This window comes from Pseudomassariella vexata, assembly GCF_002105095.1.
Source record: "Pseudomassariella vexata strain CBS 129021 chromosome Unknown BCR38scaffold_4, whole genome shotgun sequence".
Lineage (NCBI taxonomy): Eukaryota > Fungi > Ascomycota > Sordariomycetes > Amphisphaeriales > Pseudomassariaceae > Pseudomassariella > Pseudomassariella vexata.
This window is the reverse complement of record NW_024467959.1, coordinates 290,562-310,029: the sequence shown is the minus strand read 5'-3', so window position 1 is coordinate 310,029 and position 19,468 is coordinate 290,562. Positions and strand designations below refer to the sequence as shown.

The window sequence follows — 19,468 nt, the reverse complement described above, 5'->3', positions numbered from 1 at the left end:
AGTGATAATGCACGAGCTCGCCCTCGTACGGGCCGAGTGCGCTGAGCTTCGAGAGGCAAATAAGATGCTAAGCCGGCGCCGGAGGACTAAAAGAATGCAATTACGGGAACGAGAATCACTTATTTTCCAAGGACAGGACCTACGGGACTCTAGGGAGTTGGCGACGCAGACACAGCAAGAAGAGCGCCGAAATGGTGGTCGCGCAAAGCGTGTTGAAACGCGCCCGAGGCGCTGTGGTATTTGCAACGGGACTGGGCATAATGCGCGAACTTGTAAGATCGCATTGCCATCTTCTGGAGAGGAAGATTCAGAGTAGTTTCAATTGATTTACCGCGTTGTGGTTTTACTATCGTAAAATTTCTATGCGAGGTTATGTAAGGGTGGCCAGCTCGGTGTCATGGCCAGCTCGGTGTCATGGCCAGCTCGGTGTACATTCTGTCGAATATCACATGTGTCCAATCGAGTAGTCAGAAATGCGTAAGATTGTATATGAATGAGGTGTATTGTTCTCTGTGTCTTCTCTGTTCTCGCGAACTCCCGTTGCTCTGCCTTTTATAGATTATTTGCAGGGTACACTATGGAGAAGGAGGCCCGGGGCTCCGAGTGGATGAGTGAGGAAAAGGAGGTCCCGGCTGCCCTCCTCGGCCACTGGAGGAAGAGATGGCTCACCGGAGCAGAGCATCACGATCGCCAGCGACGCGCTATCGCCGAGGAACCGGAGGGCCCTTCGATGCAGATACCGAAAGGGGGCAAGTATTTCGGCCTGAACCGACTGGAGGCGTCTACGCTGTGCCAGATCAGGACGGAAAAAATAGGACTAGCAGCCTTCTTATTCAATACAGGGGCTTTTGGCGTGTACTCGCCGCTATGCCGCTGTGGCGATGCCCCTGAGACGGCAGAGCACGTAATCCTCTTTTGCGGGCTGTTGGAAGGACCGAGGGAACGATTACGGGCCGCCATCGCACCACGGCCACTATACTCTCGCAGAGACCTCGCAACGGCAACAGGAGAACCTGTAGTTAGTGGGACTATTGTAAGGTGGCTGCTAGGGACGGGTCGGACAGCTTCAAGGCCCAGATAGCATCGATCTTCTCAGGGGGGACTCTGTTGGTAGGTTGAGAACCAACGTAGTATGGTAGTGGACGCAACGCAGTCGCCAATAGGGCGAACCGACGACGCAGCGTATGTATTTAGTCCAGCCATTAGGGCACGGTTTGACATACGGGAGTACTAGCAGAGATACCGGGGGCTTCGAGCCTACGGCGTATTTAATAATAATAATAATAGATTCTTTAGAACATGTCAGAGGTACATTGTTCAGGTGTCTGACCCCTAAGTGGACAGTAACTTTGGTATTACTTTTGGGAAAAGGGGTTCCTTTCGCCTTCTGAACTTTAAGTGACACTAGTCTTCTCTGGTGCCATATTATTTCTGAACCTAGGAACCAGGTACCCTATCTGACACAAGGTGGCTACTCAGGACCGGTCGGATAGCGCTTAGGCCCGGATAATATCGATCTTCTCAGGGGGACTTTGTTAGTAGGGTGAAAACTAACATAGTATTGCGGCGGACGTAACGCAGTCGCTAATAGAGCGAACCTACGTAGCAGCGTATGTATTTAGTCCAGCCATTAGGGCACGGTTTGACATACGGGAGTACTTGTAGAGGTACCTGTCAGATAGGGCACCTGGTTCCTAGGTTGAGAAATGATATGGCACTGGAGAATACTATTGTCACTTAAAGTTCAGAAGGCGAAAGGAACCCCTTTTCTCAAAAGTAACACCAGAGTTACTGTCCACTTAGGGGTCAGATACCTGAACAATGTACCTCCGATATGTTCTAAAGAATCTATAAAAGACAGAGGCAACGGGAGTTCGCGAGAACAGAGAAGACAGAGAACATACACCTCATTCATATACAATCTTACACATTCTGACTAGTCGATTGGACACACGTGATATTCGACAATTAAGAGTCTCACTGCCTCTGGCATCATTGTTTTTTCACAGAACTTCATTTCGGCATATCACGGCCTCCCTTCGAGAAAATCACAATGTGAACAAATACGCCAACAAATCTTCCTAGCCTCTGGCAAGTACTGGGAAGAATGGTCAGCAGAGTTCAGAGGCAAAGCCAAAGCCATGGATCTCTGGAAGTACATCAGACCTACTAATCGACATTCCTGGCCTACACCTCCTAGAAGCCAGTCGTGAAAGACTACACAGTCGACAAGAACCTGGAAAGGGCTTTTCAGGTGGCCTGAAGAGAAAGCCAGATTGAAATCGCAGAGCGCTCTGAAAACTCGCCAGATATCGAAGCCGCACCTGAGATGGTTCCTACAAAACCATCTGAGCTATCAAAGGACGGCAAGGCTGAGTATGCTATCGACCTTCTACGTATCAACAAGACTACCGAGAGTACAAGGAACCACCGGGACCATAGGATCGACTCAGAAACTGGGTAACTGAGCACATCCATCCAGATCCCAAGAAACACCACTGTGTGAGGACGAATCTCTGGATCAGTGGTACACCAATCTTGCACTGGTAGGACAAGCATACGAAGAGGACGAAGACCGGCAGCCCGGGACACCTACTTTGAGTCACTCAAACCGTTAACTAGCCACCAAAGGACATGAACGACTGGATTGATACCTGGGAAAAGGTAGTCCTCACTGGAAAGAAGAAGAAGACGACGAGGGCTTCTCAAGACTGTGTCTGTTCACCGACAGATACTCCGGATCCTATGGGCTACTACATGAGAGACAAGACAGCAGAGTCAATTATTGAAGCACTGGATGATGTTTTAGGTATCCTCGAGCGACAATTCGACATCAAACCACGGTCAATCGAGTGCGACAACGAGATCACACAATCCTTCAAACTGAAGGGGTGGCTCCAGGCACGATATCTCAAAGTCAAGCCCTCTGCTCCACATACACAAGCCCAGAACGGTGGCGCCGAGCGCTTAGGGGGTGTGGTCAAGGGAAATCGCGAGCTATGAGAGCAAGCTCAAAACTTCCAAGCTTCCTCTGGAAAGAAATTTACCAGGCAAGTGTATACCTGTACAACAGGACTCCTAAGTACTTGTACAATTGGAAGTCACATATGAGCGTTTCTACACTTACGTGGCCAACAGGGACAGGACCACAGTCACAGCAAAGAAGCCTGACCAACGGCATCTGAAAGTATATGGTTGTAAGTGTTACGCACTACCGATACACTTCGGAAGTCAAACCGCATGAAAAAGCTGAGCCCGAGGGCATGGATTGGATACCTTGTCGGCTACAGCTCTACCAACATCTACCGAATTTGGAATCCTCATACGAATAAGGTGATCAGCACACGAGATGTTATCTTCAATGAGGAAGAGACCTTTACTGGTTCGCTAGAGACACTCAAGGATGAGCTCCTCGGTATATCAACAGAGGAAATGGAGGCACTGCTTAACCGAGTTAAGCTCAGGGATGCCAAACAACATGAATCAACAGCTGCCAGACATGCTGAAGACGAGTGTATCTACGAAGTAAAAATCTACGAAGTTCAAGACCAAGATTCAATGCTTGCGTTCGAGCAGGGTGATGAGGACGAGGACACAAGGATAGCAACCGATGAAGCCGCTGAGCAGACTCACGAGCCAGCTCAGGAGGTGACGACCTGGGCAGGGATGCCTGCTCAGGGGGGGGTCCGAAATAACTGAGCACGCTGGAGGGACTGATCACCCCTATACCACCGCAGTTTTCGCCCCCTATCTGTCCCCGTCTCTCTCACCGCCTCCGCCTGCATGTTTATTGGCCGCTGCAATTCGAAGCTCAGGAACCAACGAGATAAGGGATGTTACAGCATCCCCTATACCGGTACCTCAACTGATGTCAGATGTTACGGAAGTCCGGCCAGCAACATGGGCTGCCGCGTTCAACGCAGGCATACTCTCAAGCCCAGCTGGCCAGATGAATGGACAACTAGTCAGTAAGGCAAGGGTCACCAGAATGCTGGACCGAGCCTTTGCTTCGAAAAACAGTGATCCCTCAGGTCCTCCAGTTATTCCTCTGAAGAGGCCTGCAATCAGAGCGAAGCTGGAGGCTGGAGTTAAGGTACACAGGCGTGAGATGCCTCCTTTGCCTAAAACGCACAAGGACCTAACTGGCCAGCCTGGGAAGCGCGAGGAACATCCAATGAAGAGGGAGTTCCAAGAAGCTGAAAGACAGCACCTCGCGAGCCATCGAGAGATGAGCACATGACGCGAAGTTGCTAGTGATACCCCTAGGGGACAGCCAGTACTTGACTGTATGTGGGTGTACGTATACAAGTTTGACAAGCATGGCTGGTTTATCAAGTGTAAAGCGCGCCTCGTGGTGCGTGGTGACCAGCAGGCTAAGTCTGTATACGAACATACATATGCGTCAACTCTAGCTGGAAAGTCATTCGGATCTCTTATCGCAATTGCAGCCAGGTTTGATTTGGAATTACTTCAGTACGACGCAGTCAATGCATTCGTTAATGCTAAACTGCCTCATCCAGTATATATGAGAATGCCACCTGGCTATAGAAAAAGAAGCACGATACTCTTGCTACTCAAATCACTCTACGGACTGCGAGAGTCACCTCTACTTTGGCAGGAAGAGTTCACATCTACTCTAGCTAAGTATGGCTTCAAGCCAGTCCCTCATGAGCCCTGCTGCTATACTGGCAAGAATATACTAATCTTCTTCTACGTGGACGATACCGTCGTCGCATTCCATGAGAAGGATCGACCTGTAGCACTCTCTACAGTGGAACGGTTACGACAGTCTTACGAGCTGACTGGCGGAGATGACCTACAGTGGTTCTTGGGCGTTGTTAGGCAACCTTGGTGGGCTTTGCCAAGACCACCAAGGTTACCACGTGACTTAGCCCTTCGGGACTAAGTCCAACCTTCGTGCTCCATAGGACTAGATAGAATGTCATGCTTTTACAACCTCACAAATCTTTGACCACCTTTGCGTGTAACAGGCATTGAAGTTCTACGGGATCTACTGGGAGCTTCGAGCCTACGGCATATTTAATAATAATAATTATACGGTTAAGGAATAGTATAGCTATAGCTAAATACCGCCGAGTAATCGGATAATTATCGGAGATTAAGCTCCTTAAAAGGGGCTAAACGCGTAATACTTAGCTCGGTAGATAGAAGTTAATAAACCACCTTACTTCTTAGAATTAACTTGCGTGAAACCCTAATCGTAGTTACCTTCCCTAGTACACAACTGCACCTATCTATTGCAGTAACACCTACCCCTCGACTTATAAATCTCTAGGATAGTATATCTAAGTAATACGCTAAACTGTAATCGCTAATTACCTCTGGGGGTTTTTGAGATTCATCGATAACTTCATCGAACAGCGTTAAATCATCAAACAGATTACGGCAATCGATTCTTCATAGGCGCTTACATCGGATAGTGACCTCGCATCGCTTGCGAATCGAGGGCGCAAAGCCATGGAAATGCCGATGGTAATTGACGGGGGGCGGGCGGGACTCCAACAGAGTGTTCACCACCCCCAAGCGAACGAAAGCGCCCACGCGCCGAGCGTGGAGCGTAGTGGCGACGAAAACGCAACGAAGAAGCAAATCGACAGCGAACGAGCGAGCGTCGAACAAAAGATTACCGACTTAGTACCTTCCGAGAAGATCGAGGTCATGGGAGGCTTAATGGAACGCTGGCACGAGCTAAAGCTAGCCGGCAAGGCGCTGGAACAGGGCGAAGACCGATCCGCTACACCAGCCGACGTACTAGCAGCAATCCGAGCACTTACCGAGGGGATTACGACTACAGTACAAAAGACGATACAAGACACCGTGAAAAGTGCAGCTATGCCTACGACCAGGTCCTGGGCCTCAGTCGCCTCGGGAACGGCCCAAGGGAGGGAACCCGTCGGAGCTCCGGTGTGGCAGCAACGGGTCGTTGTACCCCAGCGAAGGGAAAGAGAAATAGTGATCCGAGGGACGGAAGACCCCAGTATGAAGAACAGGACGGCGGCTGAAGTCGTCAAAGCAGTGAATAAGGCACGCGGTAGCACCGACGCCGTAGCGGCCCGCAGGCTACGCAGTGGCGACACCGTGGTAACGTTCAAACAATCGGCCGCGGCGGCCTCGGCGGCGACCACGGATTGTCGAATATCACGTGTGTCCAATCGAGTAGTCAGAAGTGCATAAGATTGTATATGAATGAGGTGTGTTCTTGTCTGTGTTCTATTCTCGCGAACTCCCGTTGCTCTGCCCTTTATAGATTCTTTCGGAAATGTCGGAGGTGCATTGTTCAGGTGTCTGACCCCGAACTTCGGAGTTACTTTCGGGAAGAGGGGTTCATTTCGCCGTCTGAACTTCAAGTGACACTAGTCTTCTCTAGTGCCATATTATTTCTGAACCTAGGAACCAGGTGTCCTATCTGACAGGTAGTCGTTATCCCTAAGCCGAACAAAACGACAGCCCAAAAGCAGACCCCTAGCGGCTGGCGACCGATAGCGCTGCTTAGTACGATAGGGAAGGTGATAAAGGCGGTGATATGCCAGCGTATCACTACCGTCGCGGAGACGGCCGGTCTGCTACCAAACGGCCAAATGGGTAACCGAAAGGGGCGGTCCACCGAATTAGCGATACGTATAGTCGAGGACGTAACCTATACAGCTTGGAGGCGCGGAGGGATCGCCACACTACTACAACTTGATATTAAGGGGGCGTTCGACACACTTAACCACAGGCGTTTGATTTCTATACTAGCCCGGAAGGGCTACCCGGAGTGGGTTCAGGAATGGGTACACAGCTTCGTAGAGGATAGGACAGTACGCCTCCGGTTCGACGGTAAGGAGTCAGAGCTGATCCCTCTACGAGCTGGCGTCCCCCAGGGGTCACCACTCTCCCCGATACTATTTATCCTATATATCTCGACGCTATATGAGGAACTAGCGGAGAAACACCCCCTACTCTTAGTCGTAGGGTTCGCGGACGATACGAACCTACTTAGCGTGAGCACAGACACGGGCACGACCTGCCGCCGACTAGAGGACGCTGGGGCTACGTGCCAACGGTGGGCCGCCAGGCACGGGATGGAGTTCGCTCCGGACAAGAGTGAGCTGATGCACTTCACTAGAAACCGAGACCCCTCCCCGCAGAGTATCCGTCTTGGAAACGCTACAGCAACGCCGAAGGTCTCGGCAAGGTTCCTAGGGGTCTGGTTTGACCGCAAATTAACGTGGCACGCCCATACCGAGCGGGTTAAATCAAAAATGGCGACTCAGAAGCTAGCCCTAACAAAGCTAGTGAACATGGCGTGGGGCTGCGATCTCATACGGGCGAGACTACTGTACACGTCGGTTATTCGCAGCGCGATCGCCTTCGGGGCGGCTGCGTGGCACACTATAAGCGAGCAACCAGCGGGACCAGCTAAGAGCCTAGTCGGGATACAGAATGAGTGCCTCCGAATAGTCTGTGGCGCCTACAAAGCGACACCGGTCCGACACCTAGAAATAGAGGCAGCTATCCCGCCACTAGACCTATATCTCAGTGCCCGGACAGCGAAATTTGAAGAACGGCTACGGAATAACGGCAAAAGGAGCCTGCTTCGGAGCGCGAGCGCGAGAGCGTCACACATTGATACGAAAAGGTAGGGGGGCCCACTGGTTAGGTGAATCCCATTCAATTAGATACTATAACGTTGCGCACTGCTGCATTATAGCATCCTCCCCCCTAGGTGCACGCATCAAGTGCCGGGGTCTGGTCAATTGAAACCATTGTCCTCAATGGGCTTATCGCTCACAGGTCTTATTGCCAGAGTAGGTCCGTAATCCTCCCCAAGTGGTTTGGTGCTTCCGCCGGGAATTGAACCCGGTACTACCCCTATAGTGGTCTGTTCGTCAGGGCGCGAGAGCCATTCGCCGGATGCGGTGCGGACTTGGTGGCCATGAGTCCTAAACCCTACCAAATCGACCATGCGACCGTTTGACCAAACAACGGAAGAGATGCTACCATTTGATGCGAGTGCATATGGGGTGTGAATTCTTGTATTGGAAAAGGATTGCCAGGTCAGCTATTCTGGCCTGGCAGAGCTCTTTTATAGCTCTTATCTATCTTATCTCTAGCTATAGGGCAACCCCCCATGGGGTCACGTATCAAAATGCCGGGCTACACGGAAAATGGTACTGTCCTCAGTACGTTTGGTGCAGGGGTACTTGCCAGGGTGTAGAGCTGCTAAGTTGGCCAAATCGCTGTATCCGGAGGAGACTGCTCAAGCCAAGTTCTGTATGGCGGGGTCTCCGAAGGCTTTGTGTCGATAGCTAGGCCAAAGTACTGTTGCATCATGTTGCCAGCTGCTGTATATCTGACCTTGACGGGGCTACGGATGCCGATACCTTTGACTGTGTTCGGGGCAGTGCTCTTGACGATGTGTTCGCTCTGGTGCGTTTAGTATGGGGAATCGTTTGATCGGAAGGCGACGGCGATGGACTCGACTCGATGAAAGGAAACGAAGTCAGAGAGATCTTGACGGCCGGCGGCTGTAGGCGCTTGATGTTGTGGATCGACTCCGGGACGGTTATTCTGGTAGAGACTGGCCTAGTGAAAGGGTCCCTTGATGATTCTGGTGATCTTGATAGATCTAGTGCTGGACTGGCCTAGTGGAAGGGTCCCTCGATAGACTGTGATAGTGATCGCTTCGTAATATCTGCGATCGTAATGCTTAGGTGCTGGTAGAAGACTGGCCTAATGAAAGGGTCCTCTTAATGAAGGTGTGCGTGATAGGTGCGTGACGCGATGGTGATCTTGATAGATCTGGGGCTGGTTTTGGTGCGTGCGAAACGCTGGCGGCGATAGGATCGTAGCCGTGATGGTGATCTTGATCGATCGATGGATGGTTGGTTTGGTTTGGTGGATTTACTCAATCTTGAGGAGATGCTACCATTTGATACGAAAAGGTAGGGGGACCCACTGGTTAGGTGAATCCCATTCAATTAGATACTATAACGTTGCGCACTGCTGCATTATAGCATCCTCCCCCCTAGGTGCACGCATCACACATACTCCGACAGGATACGCCGGCGAGACGGAAGCGGGCGTCACAATCGCTCAGACCAGTGGGGTACACGATAGAGAAGGAGGCTAGGGGTTCCGAGTGGATAGGCAAGGCGAAGGAAGCCCCGGCCGCCCTCCTAGACCACTGGGAGAAGAGATGGCTCTCCGGGGCAGCACAACACGACCGCCAGCGACGCGCTATCGCCGAGGAGCCGGAGGGCCCCTCGTTGCGAATGCCGAAACAGGACAAGTACTCAGACCTAAACCGACCGGAGGCGTCTACCCTATGCCAGATCAGGACCGGAAAAATAGGACTATCAGCTTTCTTATTTAAGATAGGAGCCTTCGGTGTGTACTCGCCGTTATGCCGCTGTGGAGAGGCCCCCGAGACGGCAGAGCACGTAATCCTCTTTTGCGGCCTGCTGGAAGAATCGAGAGAGCGCCTGCGGGCCACTATCGCACCATGGCCGCTGCATACACGTAGAGACCTGGCAACGGCGACGGGGAAACCAGTAGTCAGCGGGACTATCACAAGGTGGCTACTCAGGACTGGCCGAATAACGCTTAGGCCCGGATAATATCGATCTTCTCAGGGGGACTTTGTTAGTAGGGTGAGAACTAACATAGTATTGTGGTGGACGTAACGCAGTCGCTAATAGAGCGAACCTACGTAGTGTTACGAACCGTTGGCCCTGAACCAACATTACAGGCCCGTCGGCAGGCCAGGTGGATACAGACGCTAGGATCACGGGACCCCGCATCGGAGGAAGAAAAGGACCGATAGGTCACGTGACCTACAGGGGTGGATATGTTGGACAACCAACATATCCAAGTGGGGATCAGTGAAGGAGAGATGGGTATATAAGGGACAGGGCTCCCAGGCATTTCATAGATAGAGAGTCTCTACTTCAGTCATCAATCTAAGCATCAATCTAACCCATTGGTGAGGCAAACTGCCTTGACGACTCTATTCCCAGTTACCGTACTTGAATACTTCAGTTACCCAGAGCCCTATACTCCATACGTCAAACCCCGATATTATTGCTTGAGGACTCCGCAGCAGGACTTACTTACTAGCACAAACCCTTACAGACTCTTTAGTGGTTTACGCAGCTAGACTATTAGAGGTTTCGTTACACGTAGCAGCGTATGTATTTAGTCCAGCCATTAGGGCACGGTTTGACATACGGGAGCACTTGTAGAGGTACCGGGGGCTTCGAGCCTACGGCGTATTTAATAATAATAATGTCACGACCTGGGTTGCATCGCATTGGTAGAGACCTCGATTAGGTGCTATCGACGAAGATTCTACTCTAAGGAGCGAAGGAAAGAAGATCACAACTTAGGTTTGAGGGAGCGCGACTAAGTCATCCACGCTTGGCGGGGCTCCTACAAGGGTTATGATTGGCTTCCCATCTGACACTGCCACGGCAGGTGTTCCAGCTGTAAGTCACCTGGTTGTAGTGAGTCTGCGAGGGTTGACCTTCACAAATAATATATATGGTACGATCGCGTCTTCTTCTAAATAGGTAAGCTTTTACGTTAGTAACTGTATATTCTATCGTAAAGTACCGCCGCGATATCCATAACGTAAGGTTATATAGGGGATATTATAGATCCGTGCTCGTCGGCTGGTGTAGTTGGTCACTTCGCTGGTAGATAAGTCCCGATTTGAGCCTCGCCCACTTGGGTCGGTGACGAGTCGCGGGTTCGAATCCCGCAGCTGACACACAAGGGGGTTTAGTCAACCCTTACGGCGCGCTGCCCACCTTGTTGACTTCGCCTACCTAGCGATAATAGGGAGATTGGTGCAGTTTAGGATTACGAGCATCCTAGCCAGTCGACCGTCAAGCACTACGTCGGCGGAATATAACTCGACAGCCGGTCCAGAATTCGAATCGTTAATCCGACCCCTTATCGGACCTCGCCTATCCGATAACGCTCGTCGGCGAACCCGTCCCCTCACGATAGAAGGCGCGCAGCACGCCCTCTCGCCGCGATTCTTGCGAGCGTCTAGACCACGTTACGGTCTATCCACTTGAGCGTATGGTTGAGATGTATACGCTCCAAGAGAACCCCAATTAGCAGATACTACGACTTGTCGCGACAAAAAATAGTCGAGCATCTTCTGCACATCAGCAGCATCCCACCCCTGAGGACGAATTTAAGTGCCACATTACCACACTTATCGGTAGTTCAGGCAGGGGTTGTAGCACAGACTTAGGGAGGGACAGGAGGTTTAGTAGTCGTTTGGCTACAAGTTTACCTGTATAACCGCCCGACGCGGCTTAAGGGCCCGCTATATCATCTATAGCCCCTTAAGGGAGTACTTGTAGAGGTACCGAGGGTTAACACCTACGGCGTATTCAATATTATTTTTAGATCCGTGCTACGGATCGTACGCTTAGGGTTATTCTAAAGCGCTTAAAGCGCTAATTGAATATCGCTTTCTTCCTAAGTACGTACTATTACAGAGGTGTAAAATAAGGGACGAAACCTAGGTTGTACGGAAATGCGGGAAAGTGTTCAATTGGACCATGGGGTACGTTATCGGAAAAGGTTATAAAAATGCTAAAACAATGCATGTGAAAGTGCTGACTTGCTACATCACTTGATCATTGGATTATGAAAGCAGTCCTATTCAATGAGTGACATTCCCATCGGTGAGAGTTGGCGCTGTGTTAGCCTAGTAATCTGATTGTGGTTTGTCAAGTTGCGTTACACTCCTCCCCCTCGAAATCTAATGAGAGAAACGCGGGTCTGAGAGTGACATCGGGATTTGGCACTGGCCATGGATGAAGATCCAAGTCCTGATCTACCGATTGCCCAGGTTCTTCGTGCACCAGCTTTATATCTGTGACGATTCATTCCCGTGTGGGGACCAGTGGCTCGTTGAAATTTCTCTTCACTTCCGTCGCCCATTGGTGCAAATATGCTACCAATAGGGCTATAATCTATTTTCATCGACATGCGCATATTCAGCTCCACATAATCCTCGAGCATAATCCCCTGGTTATGGGTAAATGTAAAGGTCTTCCTGTGTGCTACCAATACTGAAGGGTCTAATAGCCAAGTCGTTGAACAAAAAGACACGACCAAAAGCGGATGAATAGCCTTGACTGATTCTCTAGTTTGATCAAACGCCACGGAATACTATGGTATCATGGGTAAGTTTTCAATTGTGTGTTTGTACCGTGCTCCACCTAGGCACGAGCCAACTCTTAGCTACCTGGCTTGTGTCAGATAGGGCACCTGGTTCCTAGGTTCAGAAATAATATGGCACTAGAGAAGACTATTGTCACTTAAAGTTCAGAAGGCGAAAGGAACCCCTCTTCTCAAAAGTAACACCAAAGTTACCGACATGTTCTAAAGCATCTATAAAAGGCAGAGCAACGGGAGTTCGCGAGAACAGAAGTGTCAGAGCCACAAGTGTCATCCGAGGCGGGCCGGCTTCCACCAGGAAGGAAGTCGTTTGTGGCGAATGAGGAGCCGGGAGGCCGTTTGTGGCGGCTAGAGAGCCGCTTGTGGCGAATGAGAGCTGTTGAAGCCGTTTGCAGCGGATAGGGAATCGCTTGGTTGCAGATAAAGAGCCGCTATCCAAGATGTTGGCCGAAGTCGGAGGAACACAGACATGCGGAAGCAAACATCCAGAATCCAACAGAGAACCTCGGCTGGCTATAAGTAAGGAGTCGAGACGGAGGAAGATAGAGAGGGGAGAGATCAAAAAAACTACGGTGGACACCCCTACCTGCCATCACCAAGTGACCACCAGTGAACACCAGGTGACCACCAGGGGGACACGCCTATTTCTCCCCTTCACTCTGTACTATCGCCTTCGGTCCAGGCCGTACCCTGACAAGAAGACAGACAGACAAGAACACACCTCATTTATATACAATCTTACGCACTGCTGACTACTCCATTGGACACACGTGATATTCGACAGCTTGAAGCGACCTTAACAGCTGTCTTAATCAGATTAAAAGAAAACGTTGTAGTAGTTTGAATTTCGGCTTTCGATTTACCACGTCGAAATGGAGGGTTCGAATTCGTTAGCGATCTGCTTCTGTAAGGTGTTTAGTCCCTATTGTAGTTGCTACATACGCGATAATTAGGACGCGTTAACAGCAAGTTGGAATCAGAGGTGGAAGTACCTTTTCGTTAGTATGAATAGGCTAGGTAAGAATCGGTAAGAATCAGTATAGCGTTACCTTGGTAGTGGTCCACTGGTACTTGTCAAGGGGGTGAAAACTTTGGCCTGATACCGTAGTACTTCGATGTGCCAAGCCGGGACGGTTCCACTAACGTTGAGACAAGGCTGTCTGCGTGAGAAAGTTTTTAGGCTGAACCGAAGGGAGCTGCCCTGACGAGAGGATCTCAGAACCACTTGGTGCAAGGAGTCTTCGATCTGCAACAGGGGGCAAGGGCTAAACGGACAAAGGCGCAGTTTTAAGGACAAAGGATTTAAATACCCTACACAATCCCTGTAAAGATCTATTTACCCTGCAATTTTTCTGCCGCTTTTCTCTCCACATTTCCGCCATGCTTTCTGACTTCATGCCTCTGGAATTAGCATACGACTACTATTCCTCAGCTCAACATGACGTCGCTACCCCTATTATCTATTCCTATTGATGGACAAGAGTTCCTTGACCTTGATACTCTATCGCTTGCCCTCGACAACTGGGCTGTAAAGGAGAAATTCTCTTATCGGGTTGAGCGGCGAGATAAGACCCGTGGCTCCTGGGTGTGTGCCTCTGCGTTAAGCGGCTGTTTATGGCGCTGCCGAGCAACCTATTCCCCCAGTCAGGATATCTGGCAGATTCATATTCTCGAAACGGAGCATAGTTGTAGCGGAGCTGCAAGGCAAAAATTCTCCTCTGCGTCTAAGAAAGACTGGTTAGTCCGTATTGTCGCTGCCAATATTGCAGTAACACAGCAGACCCCCCCCACAACAAATACTCGACCTCCTCCGTATCCAATTCGCTGAAGATATCCACTACAAGAGAGCTCAAGAGTGCCGGTTGCGACTACTCGACGGAGATATTGGCAAGCAATGACATAGCTTCCAGTTACTACCCGCTTATAAGGAGCTCTTAGAGACCATCTCTCCTGCTATCCATATCGACTTACTTCGAGACCGCCATCAACGTTTTGAACGAATCTTCATTTGCCCTGCTGAGAGCCGATCTACTTATACCCTTTGCCGACGTCTCCTCGTTATCGACGGAACCTTCTTAAAGGGTCGTTTCATCCTTACTCTATTGCTTGCCGTCACGATCGATGCGAATGGCGAGACTATTATCTTGGCCTGGGCGGTAGTCGAGTCGGAAAATAAGTCTTCTTGGACATGGTTTTTACAGCACCTTCGTTGGGCTATCCCAGAGGTCTCAACAGAGCAGAGCACAATTCTATCAGACCGAGATAAAGGACTCCTTGACTCGGAGAGGGTCCTCGGTCCGTTAGCTACAGGGGCGTGGTGCTGTCATCATATTAAGGAGAATTTCACGGGAAAGTTCGGGAGAGGGCTTGCCTCTTTATTTTGGACTATCGCCCGAGCACCAACTCTAGCCCAATACGAGGCAGCTTTAGAGAAGCTTCGACAACAAAAGCCCTAAGCTGCGGCATATCTAGAGGCGGCAAACCCTTCGCTTTGGGCCGAGGCGCTATTCTCTCGGCGTCGATATGGCCACAATACAAGTAATATCGTCGAGTCGCAAAACGGAGTATTAAAGCTTGATCGGGAACTTCCAATCATTGCTCTCCTCGACTCAATATGGCACCGGGTTATGGAGAAGAGGGCAGCTCGGCTTCAATCTGCTTTACGGTTGATAGAGGCAGGGAAGACAGCTACTCCATTCGTTGAAGGGAAATTACGAGAAGGGAGGCAATGGGCGTCTAGTAATCGTGCTCAGTTTTCGTCACCAACGGAAGCAAGAGTAGTACAGCCTGACGGCCTTATTTGCATTGTAAATTTGACCGCAGGGACATGTTCATGCCGTCGGTATCAAAGGAATGGAATCCCTTGCGGGCATGCCATTACCGTAATACTAGCAGGAGGGGACGGTATAACCCCTTATCTACCAGAATCTCTCTCTCCGACAGTTTGGGCTGCCACGTATAGTAGCCCGATGCCAGCTATCAACGTCTCTGAGCTCAAGCTCAAGCCAGAGGACCCTTGTAACCCTCTAATTACTAGAGTACCTCGAGGACGCCCTGTCAAAGAGAGGATTCGAAAGGGGGATTCTCGCCGCCCTCCACAGAGCTCACAATCGCGATGCTCTAGTTGTGGTGAGACTGGACATAATATGAGAAGGTGCCAACGCCCCCATGGATAGCTTGATAGGCCCGATCGGTGGGTCTGATGGATTGGGAAGGCGGTGGGAGGTCTGGGAAATTGCAGGGTAAATAGATCTTTACAGGGGTTGTGCAGGGTATTTAAATCTTTTGCCCCAGTTTTAATTGCAAGGACAGGCCCTTGATGGGTTTGTCGCAGAAGACTATCAAACGTGTCAGGTCACCAAAATGACCCTGAACTGACTCGAGACTCGAGTCAGGGTGCTCCACCAACTTAAATTAAGCGCGGATAAGCCTATGGCCGAGTTCCCCAGATCTAACCCAGGACATCAGACCGCGAAAAACGAATATCAGATCCTCTCTTTAGATGTTTTAGGCGAGAAAGCATAATCGACGTGACCACCTATTCGGGTAGTTTCAGTCTCATCAATGAGTATGCGATAACGTCCTCGTCCGAACCATCTTGTTAAGCTACGACCTTCACCTCTTGAGCTTACACTTGCACAACTACAAGCGGGAGTTTGAAAAATACCTGCTGGTCAAGTATCTTGTTCCCCGCAATCATTACGACTTATTGCGCACCACGGTAGCCGCTGTCGCCCTTGCAGTCATGATTTACAACTGGTCACCTGCCATCACGATCCCGACTCTGGTCGGGAGCGCCTCATCTTTCATTGCGACGGGTATGGTTATAGTGCTTTGGATACTTTCAAAAGAGAAGAGTAATCTTCGCTATTCGCTCATTATGAATCTAACGTTTGCTGGTGAGTCTCTATTGGATTATCTTTGAATGACTTACACTGACGAGATTGCCTCCAGAGTTCATCAACTCATTGAATAATTCCGTCTCGGGACTCTACGTGGCAGCGACTCAACACACCGTTCCGCCCGGAAACGCATGCCGCGCAAATGGCTGGATAGGCCAAGTGTCGGTGCAGGCTGCCGACTTTTCGATTCTTGCAATCGCCTTCGCAACGCTCTTGACTATAGACCGCAGAAGCCTCGCAGATCCGCCGACAAAAACAAAGTACATCATTTGCCTGTGCGTATGGATCATACCACTCATCACTGGAAGTGTTGCTCTTGGCATGGACAAGATGGCACCCGTGAGTGGCAACTGGTGCTGGATTAGTAGCGACCCACGCAGCCTCCGCTATCTCCTCGGTCACGGCTGGCGCTTCGCCATCTTCATGGCGACAACTGTCATCTACGTTTCCATATTTAGAAGTCTAGGAGAACATTTGCGGGCCCGGAAGCAATTCAGCTCGAAAGCCCACTACTCCTTTTACCCTGGAAGCCTCAACTCGGCCATCGAGGCTAGTCTGCGCACCACCAATAAAACCATGGTCAAGAAACCCGAGGCCGCGAAATTAGTTGCGAACGGCCAGGAACCACTCAAGGACGAAAAGCTCTGGGATATTTCAGATGAAGAGGATCAAGGTCGCAGTTCGGATGACGAGAAGGAGGACATAGAAATGCGTCCCCTACGACGTAAAGCGTCTGGCACCTCGGCCAGCAAAGACGCCCAGTCCGGTACCAGTCTGAGGCCCCGTGTACGGGTTCACCATAGCTCGAAACTGGACCAAGAGATGTGGCAGTGGTTTCTCATGGTTCTGTATCCCCTGACGTACATCCTTCTATGGATTCCCGGCATCGCGAACCGCATGGCTGAGTTGACCGGTCATAACTACGGCTGGCTCACCATATTGCAGGCCTCGACGCAGTTTACGGGGATTGTCAACGCCATGATCTACGGGTTCCGGGAACATCGTGGGACTTGGAGTACATGGATGAGGGCTCAGGTGGACCGTCACTTTGTTGACTGAATGGGACCAAGAATGAGACAACATCTGCGAGCACCAGATAGCGAGCTTCCTCTTCAGACTCAGCATCGAATCTGTCTTGTGCCGAGACTGGTGGCCAGTGCGAAGCGCAGGATCCGTTGATATCCACCACTTCAGGGCCAACGAATTTCTCAGCAAACTACGACGCAAAGGATGGTAGAGCCGTTATCCATGCCGAGATAGATTCCAGTAGCAAGTTCCCCCCTACCCCGAGAAGATACGTCAAGATAATACGATGTCCGACTTGGGTGCTCAGGGGAAGAGGCATCTTACCCATGTACTTCTCACCTTGGCACAGAATATTTGGGGTAACACTGAAGTGAGCCTTGGTGGACAATTATAACAATGACCAAAGCAGTTGCCGTGGAGGGGACTTTGGGTCGTATCTGTTTGAGAATCGTGTCAGTGATGGACTGTTCAGCGAGGGAGTCCGGAAACAATGGTTTTGCTAAAGAGGGCTGGACTCTTCTCGTCTAATGAAGCGACATACATGGATTGCATGAATCACACCATTGCTATGGTTTCTTTGTGCCTTCTGGTTCATAAGCTGGAGAGTCACTGGGTCGACTGCTTTTTGCTTGAATGAGGCCAACTGTGATACAGTTCCAAACCATCCAAGCTAAAGGTTTCAGCCTACTGATTGAGAGACCAAAAACCCGTGTTTACCAAATGCCACGATAAAATATAATCATTCAGCACCACCGAGTTTTACAAGTATGCGCCATAATATAAATGGCCAGTGCAATGAAGAGTTTACATTCTTTTGCCCGTTGGTGAGCCCTATACAACCCTGCGTTGTCTGTGATAATGTGTTTGAGCGACATGACATTGTCATGCCAGCGAAAGGAAATATGCAAGAGAATATGCCATAGGAACACGCCACGCCGGAAGCCCCCCCTCAGTTGGCCAACGACATGGATACCATCTTCAAGTAATGTCTTTTGTCCGGCCTTTGTCCGACCCCAGGCCTTAATCCTTCTCATGGTGCCTGATAAACGTTGTAGCGTTGTGCCATACCATCTGGTCTCATGCTGTCACCTTCTCCTTCCCCTTCTGATCGCCAATTCGACCCAGAAACTCTGCGAAGTTCCACTTCTTCTTGTCCAGGCTCGGGCCCAGTGGCGAAGTGGGCGCTGAACTCGAACTTGAAAACAAAGACGAGATGGAGCTCGATCCTCTCGGGGTGCCCATGACGTCAGTCGGCCGACCTACAAACACCCCCGTTAATCTCCCCGTCTGGAATGCGGATCTTGTCACACGTACGGATATTCCCGGCCCCACCAATTCCGTAACCCCTGAATTGCGTGTCCCTTTCTTCAACATCTTCTTCCATGTCACTAACAGCGTCTATACTGCGCCTCCTCCTTGACTTTCCAGTTATCCCCGTATCAAACCGCGCAATGCTGTCCCGGGGCGAGGGAATACCGGTTGAGGCATTCAGATTCGCGACGGACACGCTACGCACGAGGGCCAGTCGCCCTTGTACCCGGACTCGATGTTGCCGGCGCTTCCGGGGCAACAAACTGCTCGTGTCCGGGTTGAAGTCGGACAGCGGGATTTCCGTGTCGTCGTTTGCGCGGCGTCCATCGCGGTTCGGCAGGTAGGTGGAGAGCTCGTCGAGGAGAGGGGGAAGTGGGGGCGGCGCCCTATATGGATGGGAACGCATATTTGATTTGTGACGTTTTATCGTGGCGAAATTTCTCGTCGATGTTGTGTTTCCTGAAATTTCAGGGGGTCGGCCCAGCATTCATAAAAGCGAGCGACCACTATCCAATAAAGAAATGAGCGACTTCTTTTTTCTTCTTCTAGCAAGTTACGTGATGAGGTTGGATATCCCATCCTTCTCCCAAAAAAAGAGAAAAAGGAAGATAAAAGGGGCTATTCAGATCGTCTCCAATTGTATTCTCGTTGATGGTATCCCGATGGATGGATTAGATTGGAAGACAAGATCAGCGACTTGGCAATATTATATGGTTTTACGATGGTTTTGCTACGCCACCAACAGCTGCATGAGGACAGGGAAATGAAATTGCTGATACGATCTTCAAGGGTTGGTTGCCTTGCCAAGAAGAACCCCGGACGCCGATTACTGGGGGAGGATTCAGTTAACTCCATTTGGCATGGCTACAGCGGCTTGGCCGTTTCCCCAGCGCTTCGGAGCCAATACTCAGCGACAAATATCCATTAACGTAGTCCACGGTCCAATTGCACACTTCGGCAGATTTTCGTACGCTACCACTTTGACCTGCGGTTTTTCACCACATAACTATGGTTGGTTCTTG

General features: G+C 50.5%; 2 protein-coding genes and 1 non-coding gene across 3 annotated transcripts; 2 read left to right on the top strand and 1 right to left on the bottom strand.

Annotated features, from left to right (window-relative positions):
- The first annotated feature begins 10,671 nt into the window (after positions 1-10,671).
- Positions 10,672-10,774, top strand: BCR38DRAFT_t142. The gene has a single exon. It is a non-coding gene; the product is annotated as a tRNA-Thr (tRNA).
- A 5,178-nt stretch (positions 10,775-15,952) lies between these two features.
- Positions 15,953-17,168, top strand: BCR38DRAFT_338313 (G protein-coupled glucose receptor regulating Gpa2-domain-containing protein; the record flags this gene model as incomplete). The annotated part of the gene is made up of 2 exons (XM_040855610.1): positions 15,953-16,106; positions 16,162-17,168. The coding sequence occupies 2 exons, from the start codon at positions 15,953-15,955 to the stop codon at positions 17,166-17,168; spliced, it is 1,161 nt and encodes a 386-aa protein (XP_040717660.1).
- Positions 17,169-18,381: 1,213 nt separating this feature from the next.
- Positions 18,382-18,852, bottom strand: BCR38DRAFT_338390 (uncharacterized protein; the record flags this gene model as incomplete). The annotated part of the gene is made up of 1 exon (XM_040855614.1): positions 18,382-18,852. One exon carries the CDS (start codon positions 18,850-18,852, stop codon positions 18,382-18,384), a length of 471 nt encoding a protein of 156 aa, XP_040717659.1.
- Between the last annotated feature and the right edge of the window lie 616 nt (positions 18,853-19,468).